This window comes from Eptesicus fuscus, chromosome 18 (assembly GCF_027574615.1).
Source record: "Eptesicus fuscus isolate TK198812 chromosome 18, DD_ASM_mEF_20220401, whole genome shotgun sequence".
Lineage (NCBI taxonomy): Eukaryota > Metazoa > Chordata > Mammalia > Chiroptera > Vespertilionidae > Eptesicus > Eptesicus fuscus.
In genome coordinates, this window is record NC_072490.1 from 8,552,313 (window position 1) to 8,566,339 (window position 14,027).

Sequence of the window (14,027 nt, forward strand, 5' to 3'; positions counted from 1 at the left end):
TCTGTGAGGTTTATATTGTTGCACACACCCACAGTTCATTCTTCTTCAATTGCTGTGTCCTCTGCATGAATTTACCGGCCGATGGCCACTGGGGTTGTTTAGTTTTTGTCTGGTCAGAGCTGGGATTATTTTATACATGTCTTCTTGATGAGACTGGCATTCATTTATGGGTATACTAGTATATCTAGAAGTGGAATTGCTGAGATATGAGGTAGCTGAGATGTGTGTTCATCTTTACTAGGAACTGCCAAATGGTTTGCCACATGGTTGCACCATTTTTACTCCCTCCCCCCCCCCCCCGCCCCCCAGCAGTGTCTGAGACTCCTGATTGAACTGAACTTTTTCATGTGGATCCATGTGGCAGTCTGAGGCGGTGGCAGGTGGAGGGTACAGTTAGGGAGAAAGATACTCGGGATAGAAGGAATGTCACGGAGGCACATGCTGACCACAAAAATGTGCCCCTCAGATCTCCTCCCATCAATCCAGCTGCTAAACCGGCACGGAGACCACTCTTCCCACAGTGGCTCAGCCAGAGACCAGGAGACTCGTCTGATAGACAACTCCAGCTCCAAAAACTCCTGATTGTCCTGGAGCAAATCTCTCAGAATGAGCTACAGCCTGAGACCCTAAGTCTTTGACACCTCTCTTTCCCTCTCTCCTTCGTAGCAGTCAGACCTGTATCAGAGTCGCCCTTTGAAGAAAAGGCTAAAACTCTTTCTCCTTCTCTAGGGACAAAATTGACCTGGGGGTTAACTTTCTAGCTGTTTCCATGGAAGCCAGATAAAGGTGGAATGTAAGGTGTTTTATTCTGCAGAACTGCTGACGGTAAAATTGACCTCTGCTAGACAAACCACATCTGGATGGAGGGACTGTGAATGAACTACAACACCTGGCAGGACACCATAGCACAGGCTTCCCTGAGGGCGACAACTCTTATAATTGCACAAGTCCTTTGAGGGACCCTGGAAACTGGCTGTGGGTTTTTAAAAGGTAAGGGCTTCTATGGGGCTTCCAAGCCAAAGTGCCCCCCACAAGTACCACTGTGGGTCTCATCTCACCCCTGAGCGTCTCATCTCACCCCTGAGCAGTCACTCGGGGACGAGGGCAAGGGAATGGCCCCTGGACTGGGGTGAGGACGCCTCCGGTGGAAGAGCAGAGCCTGGCGCTGCCCAGCCACCCTGCCTTGTCCTGTCCTACATCCTTCGGGGTAGACCCTGTGCCAGGTGTGGCTTCTCGTGGTCCTGCGTCTGAGTGTCCAGTGGAACCTAAGACCCTGCTCTTCCTCACCACAGCCCTCTCCCACCCACTCCCAGCCTCTCCCAGCTTTATCCCACTGAGACGGAAGTGTGGCCTTTATCCAGCAGCCAGTGGCCTCCCTTCCCAGTCCTCCACGCTTCCCTCTGCCACATCCCCTTGGTTGACAATCAGGATTAAAGGGCATCTCCCAGCCAAGCCAGTGTGGTTCAGTGGTTGGGTGTCAACCTATGAACCAGGAGGTCATGGTTTGATTCCCAGTAAGGGCACATGCCTGGGTTGCAGGCTTGATTCCAAAGGGGGGGGATGCAGAGGAGGCAGCCGATCAATGATTCCCTTTCATCACTGATGTTTCTCTCTCCCTTCCTTTCTCTCTGAAATCAATAAAAAAAATATATATTTTTTTAAAAAGGGCATCTCTCTTCAGAGGAGAACACCTGAGCTCTAGTTCTACCAGAGATGACAGTGCATCTCTTAGGCACTCACTGCAGCAAATTCTGCTGGCCAGCCTGTGATGCCATGAGGCAGTGTAAGGGTCTCCAACGTGTAAGGGTCCAAATCTCCTCTGTTGATTAAACCCAGTTTTGCTGGAACAATTAAGATCAGAATTGCCCTGGTCAGGTGGCTCAGTTGGTTGGAGCGTCGTCCCATTCACCAAAAGGTTGTGGGTTCAATTCCCTATCAGGGCACATAGTTAGGTTGTGGGTTCAATCCCCGGTTGTGGCACAAATGGGAGGCAACTGATATATGTTTCTTTCACATTGATGTTTCTCTCTCTTCCTCTCTCTCTCAAATCAATGAAAGCATATCCTTGGGTGAGGATTAAAAAAAAAAAAAAAAAAAAAAAGGGCATCTCCCAGCCCCACTTCCTACCGTCTAATAAAAAGACTTGACTAAGATGTTAATAATCATTTAATGAATGCAGGTGGATTTTACGGTGATGGAAGCTGATGAACCACTTGCCTAAACCACCGTGACTGATTACTTGCCATTTCCAGAAACCTGGGTACCAACCAGAAAGACGCGGTAAGAAACAGCATGATCACTCAGCCAAAGAGGTTCCTTGGGATTCTTACCTTCCTTCTCCTCCTCCCCTAAGGACCTTCTCCAGGGGAATGGATGCTCAGGAGGGAGAAGGGGCCGGGGGTGGGGAGGGGGGTGTCCCCCCACAACAGGGCACAGAGGAGTGCTGCGAACCCCACGCCCCAGATGCAGTAAGAGGACACGGGGGCACAGGCCCGGGGCAGGCCTGCTCAATAAATAAACACACAATTCCCGGAAGCCACCACGGGGGTTAGCGGGCCCAGGGACACTGAGCTGGAGGGGCCACCCCCGGGGCCCGGCCTCGGCGCACTCGCTACGTGCTGCACACCAGCACGTCTGCAAAGGGTCCGAGGAGGAGCTTGTTGAAGATGCAGCGGACCCACACCAGGTAGGTGGTGAAGGGCTTGATGTTCTCGGTGAAGGTGTGGTTCTGCAGGGCCAGGATGTAAGGCACATAGGTGTTCTCCCCCTGCTCCTGGAGCCACACCTCGTACCTCACCTCCCGCACCTTCAGGTACTTGAGGTTCCATGGGATCTGCCAGGAGACAGTGAGGCGGGCCTCGGCGGCGCCCTGCACCGACGCCTGGCACCGCGCCTCCCGCACCTTGCCTGGGTACAGGCTGACCGTCCACTTCTGCTTCCGCGGCCCCGGCCGGCCCTTCACCACGCGCCGTATGGTTTGAATGAGGGATGGGATGTCCACCTTGGTGTCCTGGTAGATTCGGAACAGCCACTCAGGGTTCCGGCAACAGAGGTGCCGTGGGACCTCCCGGCTCTGCAGGATACGGGCCTGCTCGGCCTGGTCGAGGTGGGCGATGCCCCCCTCGTCCCAGGGCCGCTCGGGGTGCGTGACCGTGTTCTCTGGCACCGTGTTCCGCCAGGCGACATAGTGGAGGTCCATGCCAGGCAGTGTGGCCAGCGTTTTATAAGGGGTGTAGTGGTCAGGGTTGACGGCATAGGGGAAGAGCTCGACCACGGTGGCCCCCCGGGGCAGGAAGAGGGCCGTGACCAGCTGGGCCCCGTGCATGCTGACCAGCATGGAGGCGTTGCTCACCAGCCCCACGACATCTGCGAAGGCGTGGTCCTCCAGGGACACCGTCACCGTCTTCATCTGGAACTCCTGGGCCAGCGCCAGCAGCAGCTCCGCCTCGTTCAGGATGAGCCTGTTCTGGGTGCGACTGAAGACCAGGATGTACTCCTCGCCCAGCGGGCCCCCCGCGTGGCTCACGTTGAGCTTTTCCGTCATGAACCGTGCAAACTGCCGGATCTCGTGGCCCGAGACCAGGATGTTGGCTTTGGGGCCCTGGGGCTGGACAAAGCCGTACTGGTACCAGGTGGTGGTCTTGGTGAGGCCCACGAACGCCCGGGGGAAGCACAGCAGCCGGCCCAGGGCCTTCAGCTGGGCCCGCAGGAGCGGCGGCTTGGGGCTGAGGAGCTTGTAGAGGTCGAAGTGCGCGCCCTCGGCCCAGCCCTCCATGAAGAAGAGCCGGGCGTCGCGGGCCAGGCCGGGCACCTGGCGCAGGGTGTAGAAGAGGGGCAGCAGGTCGTCGTGGAAGACGTGCATGAGGTTGTCGGGGTTGAAGCGGTTGGCGATGAGGGCCACGTCCGGCACGAACACGGGCTTGGGCAGGAAGCGCAGGGCGGCGGCCGGCAGCTCCAGGAAGTTGAAGTACTGGGTGTTGTGGTCGTCCACGGTGGACAGGTCGAGCAGGGCGGGCTGGAAGCGCCGGGAGCCCAGGTTGGGCAGCATGACGGAGCTGTTGCCGTGGAAGAAGATGAACTCCTCGGCCTCGTTGGAGTAGCAGAGCCGCTCGAAGCGGCAGAGGCGGTCGGTGTGGGTGCGCCCGGTGCACACCATGTGCGTGCCGCCCTCCACCAGGCTCTGCAGCGCCTTCGGGTAGTCGATCCTCGGGGCCGAGGCTGCCTCGGGGGCCTGTCGGCCGAGGGCCAGCTCCTCCTCCAAAGCGGCCGCATGCTCGCGCAGACGCACGTGCTTCCACAGCACCGCCGCCAGCACCGACACCAGCAGGGCGTTGAGCGCGGCCGAGAGCTGCATCCTAACGCCGCCACCTTGGGGCCCTAGTGAGACGGTGGCCCCTGGTAAGTGCCACAGGCCTGCCGGGCTTCACCCATCCCTGCGGGCCCCTGAGCACCGGCTGGCCATAGCCTGCAGGAAGAAGGAAAAGAAACAGCTGTTGGCACAGTCTGTCTGCAGTCGCCTCAAGCTCCTGCTGTGTGCCAGGCACTGGGCTCGGCTGTGTCCCGGCTACGGCAGGGGACCCGTGCACCGTTATGCACATTGGCAGCACAGCAGATTAGACTGTTATTCAGGAGTGCTTACTCCTGCCCAGCCAGCGTGGCTCAGTGGTTGAGCATCCACCTATGACCCAGGAGGTCACGATCTGATTCCTGGTCAGGGCACGTGCCCAGGTTACAGGCTTGATCCCCAGTGTGGGGTGTGCTGGGGGCAGCCGATCAATGATTTTCTCTCTCTCTCCCTTCCTCTCTGAAGTCAATTTTAAAAAAGTACTTACTCCTCCCCACCCCCACTGCTTCCAGGGTACAGTACACATCTCTCTACCTTGACTTTGGGCTTGGCCACATAACTTGCTTTGACCAAAAAGGAAACAATGAAGAATCAAATCACTACTACAAGTGACAGGATTCTGCAAAGTGGATGAGTCATAAATTGATATTCAGAAAAAATAAAATAAATAAAGCCCTTCCTGAGGGGATGAGAGGCAGATGTGTGCGCATAAGCTGATGCATGTTTTGCTCTGATCACAGACAAGAACGGCTTCCAACAGAAATTAAAGCTAAAACGAACACACCCAGGGACTATCAGAAAGCAAGACCCCCAGGAAAATGAGTCAAGGGGAGAGGAAAGACCCACCTCCAACCTGAGTGGGCATCTCAGCCCCGGTACTCACATCTCGAGTGAGCATTCTGCTACCTGCCCCTCCGCGGTGTCTGTGGGGTGAAGGCAAGTGGGGATGTGGGAGGGGTGGCGGTGATCTCTTACACCTGGGCGCTGTGTGAGCAGTGGCCAGTCCACTGAGCTCCGGCCCTGGGGCAGAGCTTATAGAAAGCAGGCGTGGAAAGGAAGGTTTGCTGGGGACGGACAGCACGTTCTGCTAGAAACAGGGTGGCGTTCAAGTGCCTGGGTTTCTAACTTGACCACTCGAGCCAGGCAGCCTGCACCAGTGTCTGATGGGAACAAAGGCAGACACCATCGTCCCCGGGTGGGAAAGCTTGGATCCTAAGGACTAAGCAGCTGCCCACAGTGGCAACAGGCCTGACGCACCCCTTGTCCCCTTCCCTGTCCCACTTCTTCACTCCCCCATTCATGGTCATTGGAAACGAGTGCAAATTTTACACCTGAATCCTTTCAGGACAAAGCATGATAGAGTAAGACTATTTTTCAAAGGAAAGGGGGAAAAATAAGGGACTAAAATATGCCCAAGAAAGCTCTGCCAGGCAGACAGAAGGATGCTGCCAATTCATTTCCCCAAACTGCTTCGCTCAGCTCCTGGAGCAGCTAAATCCTACCCGGCTGCCACGGATTTGGGGAATCCCCCTTCCAGGATCCCACCTGTTCCAAGAGGCACTGGAGGCAGGTGTCCATGCTGCTGCCACACCTGCAGACACAGTAAGAGCTGGGCAACTGGGGTGGGGGGTGCCACCTGCCAGGGGGGCTCACCATCTGAGGCTGGGCATCTGGCATGGGGTGCAGGCCCCACTTCGGGAGGTGGGGTGCGTGTTGACCAGCTCCAGACACAGGCTCAGAAGTCATTCACAGGGGCCTTGGGATCTGATAAGGAGTAAAGGCTCCAAGAAGTCTAGGCCTAGAGCAGAAGGTACAAACTCACATGCTTACTGGAACCAAGAGCCAAACGGGAGAGTGAAGCCAGGGGTGGGCTGTGTGGCCCGGAGACTGAATTCCCAGGTTAGAGCTTAAGAGCATGAGGGCCGGGCATTAGTCTGCTCGGGCGGCCATAACACAGTGCTACTGCCGGGGTGGCTTAACCCACAGACATTTCTTTTCTCCCAGTTCTGGAGGCTACAAGTCCAAGATCAGGGCGTTAGCAGGTTTGGTTTCTCCTGAGGCCTCTGTCCTTGGCTTGCAGATGGACACCTTCTCACTGTGCACAGAGAAGGACATCTCTGGTCTCTCTTCCTCTTCTCATGAGGACACGCCCTATCAGATCAGGGCCACCCTTACGACCTCATTTAACCCTCATGACCTTAAAGGCCCTATCTCCAAATACAGCCACCTTGGGGGTCCGGGCGTGATCATATGAATCTGTGGGAACACAATTCAGTCCATAACACTACACTGCTGGTCTTTCCAGGAAGCCAGAAATCCACTTAAAATGTCAAATGTGCCCAGCCGGTGTGGCTCAGTGGTTGAGCGTCACCCTGTGAACCAGGAGGTCACAGTTTGATTCCTGGTCAGGGCACCTGCCTGGGTGGCAGGCTTGATCTCCAGTGTGGGGCATGTAGGAGGCAGCCGGTCGATGATTCTCATCATTGATGTTTCTACCTCTCTCCTCCCTTCCTTTCTAAAATCAATAAAAATATATTTTTTAAAAAAATGTCCAATGTGCTCACGTATAACTTACGGCAACTATTAAAGTTGAATGAGAATGATATGTAGGCCCAAGGGCTGGGGCTGCTGGCCTCACCCGAGTCCCCACCTGCAGGACAGCCAGACCAGCGGGCAGCCCTCCAGGACGGGCTTGGAGGCACCCGCCAGCCCCGGCTGCAGGAGACCCGGCAGGGCCCAGGCCAAGACGGTGCCCACACGAGGTCTCACATAACTTTCTAACCATTTTACTTCCAAGGGCTGTGCCTAATTGTCATGGAAAAGTATAAGCTTCTTTTGCCACTGAGAGGTGTTTTTACCCGAGATACAGCCCGAATGGCTAGTGCTGACCTACGGAGGCTTTCCCTCTGCACTGACGTGTCTCACACTGTTAGTAAAGAGCAAACAAGTTCTGATAACTCAAACACCCTCAGGATGATCTCTCCCCCAACCCAGCCTCCTCCCCCACCACTGCCCACCCCCTTTTGTTGCTGGAGGCAGCATATAAAATGGAGACTGGCACCATATTGCTTAAATGTGCCCCTAAGTTAGACAAACATCTGTAGGGCACCAGGTGTTTTGAGTGGAGTATTTACCCTTTGCCAAGACGCTGGCAGCCTCTGAGTGCTCCTTGTAAAACCTCACATTTAACTGGGCAAGCGTAGTTAACACTCAGCTAAGAGTCCTCCTCGCTTCAGGACAAAGGGCAAAGCTCAGCCAAAGCTGGAGACATTCATCCGACATTAACAGCCGGTGGCTGTGACTCGACTTCCTTATCAACACACAGGTATGCAACACCTTCAAAGAGGGGGACCCCAAGAGAACTCGTTTGTGTGGCTCTGGCGAGATAGGTGTTATCAGGCTTGGCGGAGGATAGCCAAGACTCCGAGGTTCTCAGCACAGGCAAGGGTGTCGAGCAGGCAGAGGGGGCCCAGCCTCGCCCTGGCTCGCCTGCATCCCTCTCACCAGCCCCCCAATGCAGAAACCTTTGACCACACAGCCTGCTCTACCATCACCTGGCTTTTGCTTGGCACCGTGATCACTTGCAAGTTAGGCCGGCCTGTGTGGGCCTCTCTGGTGTCAGAGAGCAGCACGACGGCGCACCCCTGTGGCCATGAACGGGGACACAAGCAGGGAACAGAATCCTGTGAGCCTCTGCTGAGATGCTCCCACAGGTGACACAGAACATGCCCACATCCATTTTCCCAGGTGAAACTGCAAGTTCAAATAAAAGCAGTCCTTACAGGGAATGCTCAGGTCCCAATGTGGACACACATCCGAGGGGCCCCTGGGTCCGGTTTGAGGGGCTGAAGCATCAAGAGGATCCGAAGACAACTCGTTCACTGTAGGAAGCATAAAGCATTCACTGGGACATGGGAAGTGTGTGCAGCAGCACACAGGCCAATCCCAGGAAACTGCTGGCTGGGGCTGCGGCCAGCCAGACAAGTGACCTGGGGGACGTTGGGGGAGGGGGCGGGATTTGAGCAGGGTTTTGGAGGTCATGGGGAATAAGATGACCAGCTCTGTTATGTGTTCACATGTCCCCATTTGTAGCAATGACCACTACAAATCTCTGTCTACAGCGGGCATCACTGTGCCCAGTTATCACATCTGCCCACCGAGCCAGTCCTGAAACCACTAAGCTTAGGCTCTTCACCCATCCTAGGGCAGAGACGGCCAGACCCAAAGCCATGTGCAGCTGAGAGGGCCCTGCATTACGAGACAGTGAGAACCGGGAGCTCAGCTGCAGGGCAGCGCGGACAGCACCAGGGGAAAGCAGGGGGAGGAAGCTGCCAGGGACCTGGGTTTCACGGGTGGAGGCCCAGGAGCTCAGGCAACCACTTGTAAAGCCCTCTGCAGGCTAAGGTGGGCGGTCCCTGCCAGATCCCAGGGTGCCCCGCAGGTGAGTCCTCAGCCCTTTTCCTGTACCTCTTCATGTAAGCCTCACAAAAGCTCTCCTTGTGGGTACTGGTATCATCTCCATTTTCTTTTCTTTAATCTTCACCCGAGGATATGTTTTTATTCATTTTAGGGAGAGAGAAAAACATCAATGTGAGAGAGAAACTTCCATCGGCTGCCTCCCATACGCGCCTCAACAGGGGATCAAACCCTGCAACCTGGCTATGTGTCCTGACCAGGAATCAAACCCGCCACTTTCTGGTGCACGGGACGATGCTCCAACCAACTGAGCCACCTCCAGGGCCAGGGCCAGGGCCAGGGCTCTTGTTCCCAAGCACCGTGTTCATCTGCCACCAGACTCAGCGGTACAATTAGTGACAGAGAAGCAGGGTAGCCCTCAGAGCAATGAGTTTTTATCACTCAAGGGCAGAGCAGTTGTGGAGAGCTCTGGAAACGCAGACCCACGGGCCCTCAACTGTAACCTAGCAACCCAAGGCTTCCTCTGTGTAATTCACCCCACCTGGCCAGGCACAGCGCTACCCCCGGTGGCAGGAGGCTCAGGGAGGGGTGCCATTCTCTCCCCTAGGGAAGTGTGGGTACACACTGCTGTGTCCATTACCCCACCTGCCCTCGGCTGTGCTGAGAGGGCTAAGTCACCAATTTAGAACTACAAAATCCCCCTTTTTAGAGCTAAAAGAACCCTGCGAAATGATTGGCTCCAACTCATTATAAAAGAGGCCGTGAGAGGCAGTGTGAGCTCTCACAGGCAGCCAGGATGCAAATAGCGGTGTGCTGAGTCCGGGGCTCCTCCCCCCACCCCCGGCTCAGGAGCGGCCCACCCCACAAGCTGCCCAGAGGATGCAGTTCCGAGCGCCTTCCCAGCCCTGAAACAAGACCATTACGTCTCCTAACCACGCTCTCCAGGTCTTACCCGGATTGCACTTGGCTTCAGCTGCCTCTTCCTAACACTGCACCTCCCAGATCACTCCGTGGGTGGGAGGGTCACTCCTGTCCAGCCTCACAGGACCTCCGACCGGGACAGGACCTCACAAGCAGCCAGGGCTGCAGGGTCCCGCCTCTTCCCCAAGTGGCACGAGCCCGCCCCTGGTCCTAAAACGGAAGGCTGCCCCTGGCACACCTGTGCTTCACAAGCTGCAAAGGCCGGGGCCGGAGAGCTCAGGGCTCCTGCTCTGGAGCCGAGATGCCAGGATGTGAGCTCCCAGCCTGTCGCTTAGCAGCAGCGTGACCCTGGACCGTTTCCTCCTCTTCCTTCTGATACGCAGAGGGCTGTACATAATTAATGTCTACACCCGGATGAGCTTGGAGAGAAGTGCACACCCGTGAAACCATCAGCATAATCTACGTGCCAGAACCTACCCATCGCCTCCAAAAGCTTCCTCCTGCCTCTTGTGATTCCTTTTTTGTGATAAAACGCTAAAGATCTATCCTCTTAGCCCTAACCGGTTTGGCTCAGTGGATGGAGCGTCGGCCTGCGGACTCAAGGGTCCCAGGTTCGATCCTGGTCAAGGGCATGTACCTTGGTTGCAGGCACATACCCAGTGGGGAGTGTGCAGGAGGCAGCTGATCGATGTTTCTCTCTCATCGATGTTTCTAACTCTCTAGCCCTCTCCCTTCCTCTCTGTAAGAAATCAATAAAATATATTTAAAAAAAAAATCTATCCTCTTAGAAAGTGTTAAGCACATGATAATATATAAGCATTGCTACCTACCGGCCCTGTGCTGTACGGTGGACCTCAGGGACTGGACACCTGAGACGATGCAGCCTTTGACTAATGCCTTCCCGTTTCCCTTCCTCCAACCCCTGGCAACCACCATTCCACTCTCTGCTTCTGTGAGTCTGACTGCTTTAGATTCATCCTCTAAATGGTGTCACGCAGTACTTGTTCTTCTACGCAGAACAAACTGTGCCCCGGCCAATTCTTGACCCCTGCAAGCCTCCATTTCCTCCTCTGAAAAAGACGCAATTACGCCTGCGTCTCAGGGTGGCTTCATGAATTCAAAGACACAACACAAGCAAAGCACACTGCCTGACGGCTGTCCTCACGCCATTATTCCTGGCCATAGCACCGTTCACCGGCTCTCACTCTACGCTGGGCGCAACGGTAAGCCCTTTACCCAAATCATCTCATTTATTCCTGCCTACAAACCTAAAACAGGTGTGGGCAATCTCCTTTCACACCCGAGGACGCACGCGCAGTCGTTAAGTGAACTGCCCACGGTCGCGCAGCTAGGAAGTGGTGGGGCTGGGGTTTGAGCCCAAGTCTGACTCCAAAACCTCTGATGTCATTTGTAGGTCCCCCTTTCACATTCATCATTTCACCCCATTTACCTACCTATCATCTATCTATCTATTTATTTATTTTAGAGAAAGGGAGAGGAAGGGAGAGAGAGAAACATTTAAAAAGCCTACCTAGTGCTGAGCGAGTCCAGGAGACTACCCACTGACAACCAGATTGAGAGTGACCAGGATCCTTGGGAATGAAGCACTTGGTAACTCAATATTCTGGTTAGCGCAGTCAACTCACTAGCAGCCTTTGCTGATTGCTAAGCACCTTCTCAAGCAAGGCTTAGAGCAAGAGCTGGCCAACCAGAAGGCCCGCTGGAAAGGAGCTTGGACAGGACAGCCCACCACACCGAGGCCACCAGGATGCCCACGTGGCCACAGTGTGCGGGGACTTTTACTCCCACGTGGCAGAGGCAGAGACAGGCTCAGAGAGGGTAAGCTGAGGGGCACACAGCTGATAACTATCAGGACCTGAGTTGCCTGCACCGGTAACAGTCAACATTTGGTGAAGGAAGCCTGTTCTGTGTTCTTAGCCACCAAGTCCTGCCAAGCTCACCTGGTCACCCTACCCCTGCGGGGCTTGCTTCCCCCAAGAGAAGGCTTTGCGAGTCGGTGGGCATAACCGGACCCAGGGTGCCCACCACCAAGTGCAGGGCTTTGGCCTGAGGACCTCAGCCCCTGGCAAAGCACTTCCGTTCCCGGAGGCTACCCAGGCACTGCCAAGCAGGCGTGACGGGCTCGTATCACCGACACACAGTAGGGGCCCTGTTGAACCCCAAGTGGCACAGGAACGGGCGGCAGGCCTGTCAGCGAACTGCCTTCCAAGGGAGCTCGGGAGGCCAGGCCCTCTTCGCACACCTCCCCTGGCTCCCCGCCACCCGCGCCGCATCGCGCCATCACCTCCCAGGCTTGGGGACCCAATGCCAGGGCCTGCGCCCGGGCGGCGGCACCAGGACGCTCAAGGTCCACGGCCCCCGACCCCTGCCCCCCTCCCGCGCCCACTTCAGCCCGCATCCCACGCCGCTCCTCCGTTCTGCCAACTCCCCTCGGCTCCCCTGCACCCCGGGACCCGGCGGCCCCTTCGTCCACTCTCAGGGGAGGTCCGGGGACCCATCCCTCCACTCCCGGCCAGGTCACGGAGCCCTCGCCAGCCCCGAGCGCGCGCGGCTCACCTGCGGTCGGGGCTCCGCGGGGCTGAAGCCACTTCCGCCCTGGCGTCCAGGAGTGCTTTCTGCGGAGACAGCTTCGGCTGAACCCGGTGCCGGCTCCGGGCCGGGGAGGCCCAGGCAGGGAGCGCAGGCTGCGCCGCGCCCGCCGCCCGCCACCGCCGGGCTCGCGGGTGCCCGCCGCGCGTCTGCCCCGCGGAGCCAGCCCGGCCAGAACCACCCCCTTGACTCGCGGGATTCTGGGAATTGTAGTTTGAGTCCGACAACAAACCACCTCTTCCACCCCGGGGATCCTGGGAGTTGTAGTTTGCTCCCGGAGGGGTTGTTTTCCTTGGCGTTAAGTTTGTACAATTATGGTAGTCCTGATAATACATTTAAATGCGAGTTAAACCAACAACCAGATGGTGTTTATAAAATCAAAGAAAGTAATACGTTCACGTGCTTTAATCAGTGTAATATGACGGGGTACTTAAATACAAAACACCATTCCTCTGCAGCATCACTCCAATTTTGCCAGCCTCACCCTAACCCACCCGGTCTGTCCAGCTCCTCAAGGGCGACCAATCCCAACTCTCCCGGCTGCTGCATCTGGCATTTACTCCCAATGCTTGAAATATACTTATGCCCCAGCTCTTGATTTATGAATTTTAGGCACTTTGACCTTTTGCTAGGATAGATTTTAATTTCACTCATTTAAATGTGCACCGGCCATGACTACCTCCACCCACACGGAGCTATGAGAAAAAAAAAAATAACAGCAATAACAAATGCTGGTGAGTATGCAGAGAACCAGATCTCTCAAACAGTGCCCTTTATTGAGTTGGGGAAAACCTATCTTGGGCTTTATAATTATTTTAAATGATAACGCCCAGGTATGGAGGCAGTAAGTTGGTAAAGTTTTGCAGGGCAATTGACAATACAGTCAAAAGTCTTTAAAAACATGCAGCCCTCTAACCAAGAAATCCTAACAGTAAATGGATGAATGCAAGGGTTGACCAGTGTTGTTTATAATTATAATAAATTAAAAGGCTGGAGTGGCTTTATTAATTTTGGGCAAAACAGAATCAAGATCTATTAAAATTAGCAGGGATAAAAAGGGATTGTATGTGCCCTAGCTGGTTTGGCTCAGTGGATAGAGCATTGGCCTGCGGACTGAAGGGTCCCTGGTTCGATTCCAGTCAGGGGCACATGCCAGGGTTGCGGGATCGATCCCCAGTGGGGGGCGTGCAGGAGGCAGCCGATCAATGATTCTCTCTCATCATTGATGTTTCTCTCTCTCCTTTCCTCTCTGAAATCAATAAAAAAATATTTTTTAAAAAGGGATTGTATGTAATGATTATAAAAAAAGGTCAATGCACCAAGAAGACATAATAATCCTAAATGTGAATGTACCTAACAACAGAACCTCAAAATAAAACAATCCAATACTGACAGAACTAAAAGCAGGAATGGACACATCTGCAGTTATAGTTGGAGACTTCAACTTCCTCCTCTCAACAATTGATAGGACAACTAGATAGAAAGTCAGCAGGAATATAGAAAAGCTCAAATCAACAGGATCTAATTGACATTTACAGAAGAGTCCATCAAACAACAATGGAACACACACTGTCTTAAGCACCCATAGTACATACATTAAAACAAACTGTATCCTGGGCCATAAATTTAAGAATTAGCAAAAGACATGGGTACATATTTTACTGAAGAGCATAGATATACAGCAAACAAACACATGAAAAGGTTTTCAGCATCACTAGCCATTAGGAAAAAGCAA

The 14,027-nt window shown here is 54.7% G+C and overlaps 1 protein-coding gene across 1 annotated transcript; it reads right to left on the bottom strand.

The window, feature by feature from the left end:
* Window positions 1-2,148: 2,148 nt before the first annotated feature.
* Window positions 2,149-12,459, bottom strand: POMGNT2 (protein O-linked mannose N-acetylglucosaminyltransferase 2 (beta 1,4-)). The gene is made up of 2 exons (XM_008154526.3): window positions 12,260-12,459; window positions 2,149-4,465 (listed from the first exon to the last, which is right to left on the bottom strand). Exon 2 carries the CDS (start codon window positions 4,352-4,354, stop codon window positions 2,612-2,614), a length of 1,743 nt encoding a protein of 580 aa, XP_008152748.1. The 5' UTR covers window positions 4,355-4,465; window positions 12,260-12,459; the 3' UTR covers window positions 2,149-2,611.
* Window positions 12,460-14,027: the final 1,568 nt, after the last annotated feature.

Coding starts and splice junctions, on each gene's coding strand:
- POMGNT2 (XM_008154526.3), bottom strand. CDS start 4,354: ATGCAGCTCTCGGCCGCGCTCAACGCCCTGCTGGTGTCGGTGCTGGCG.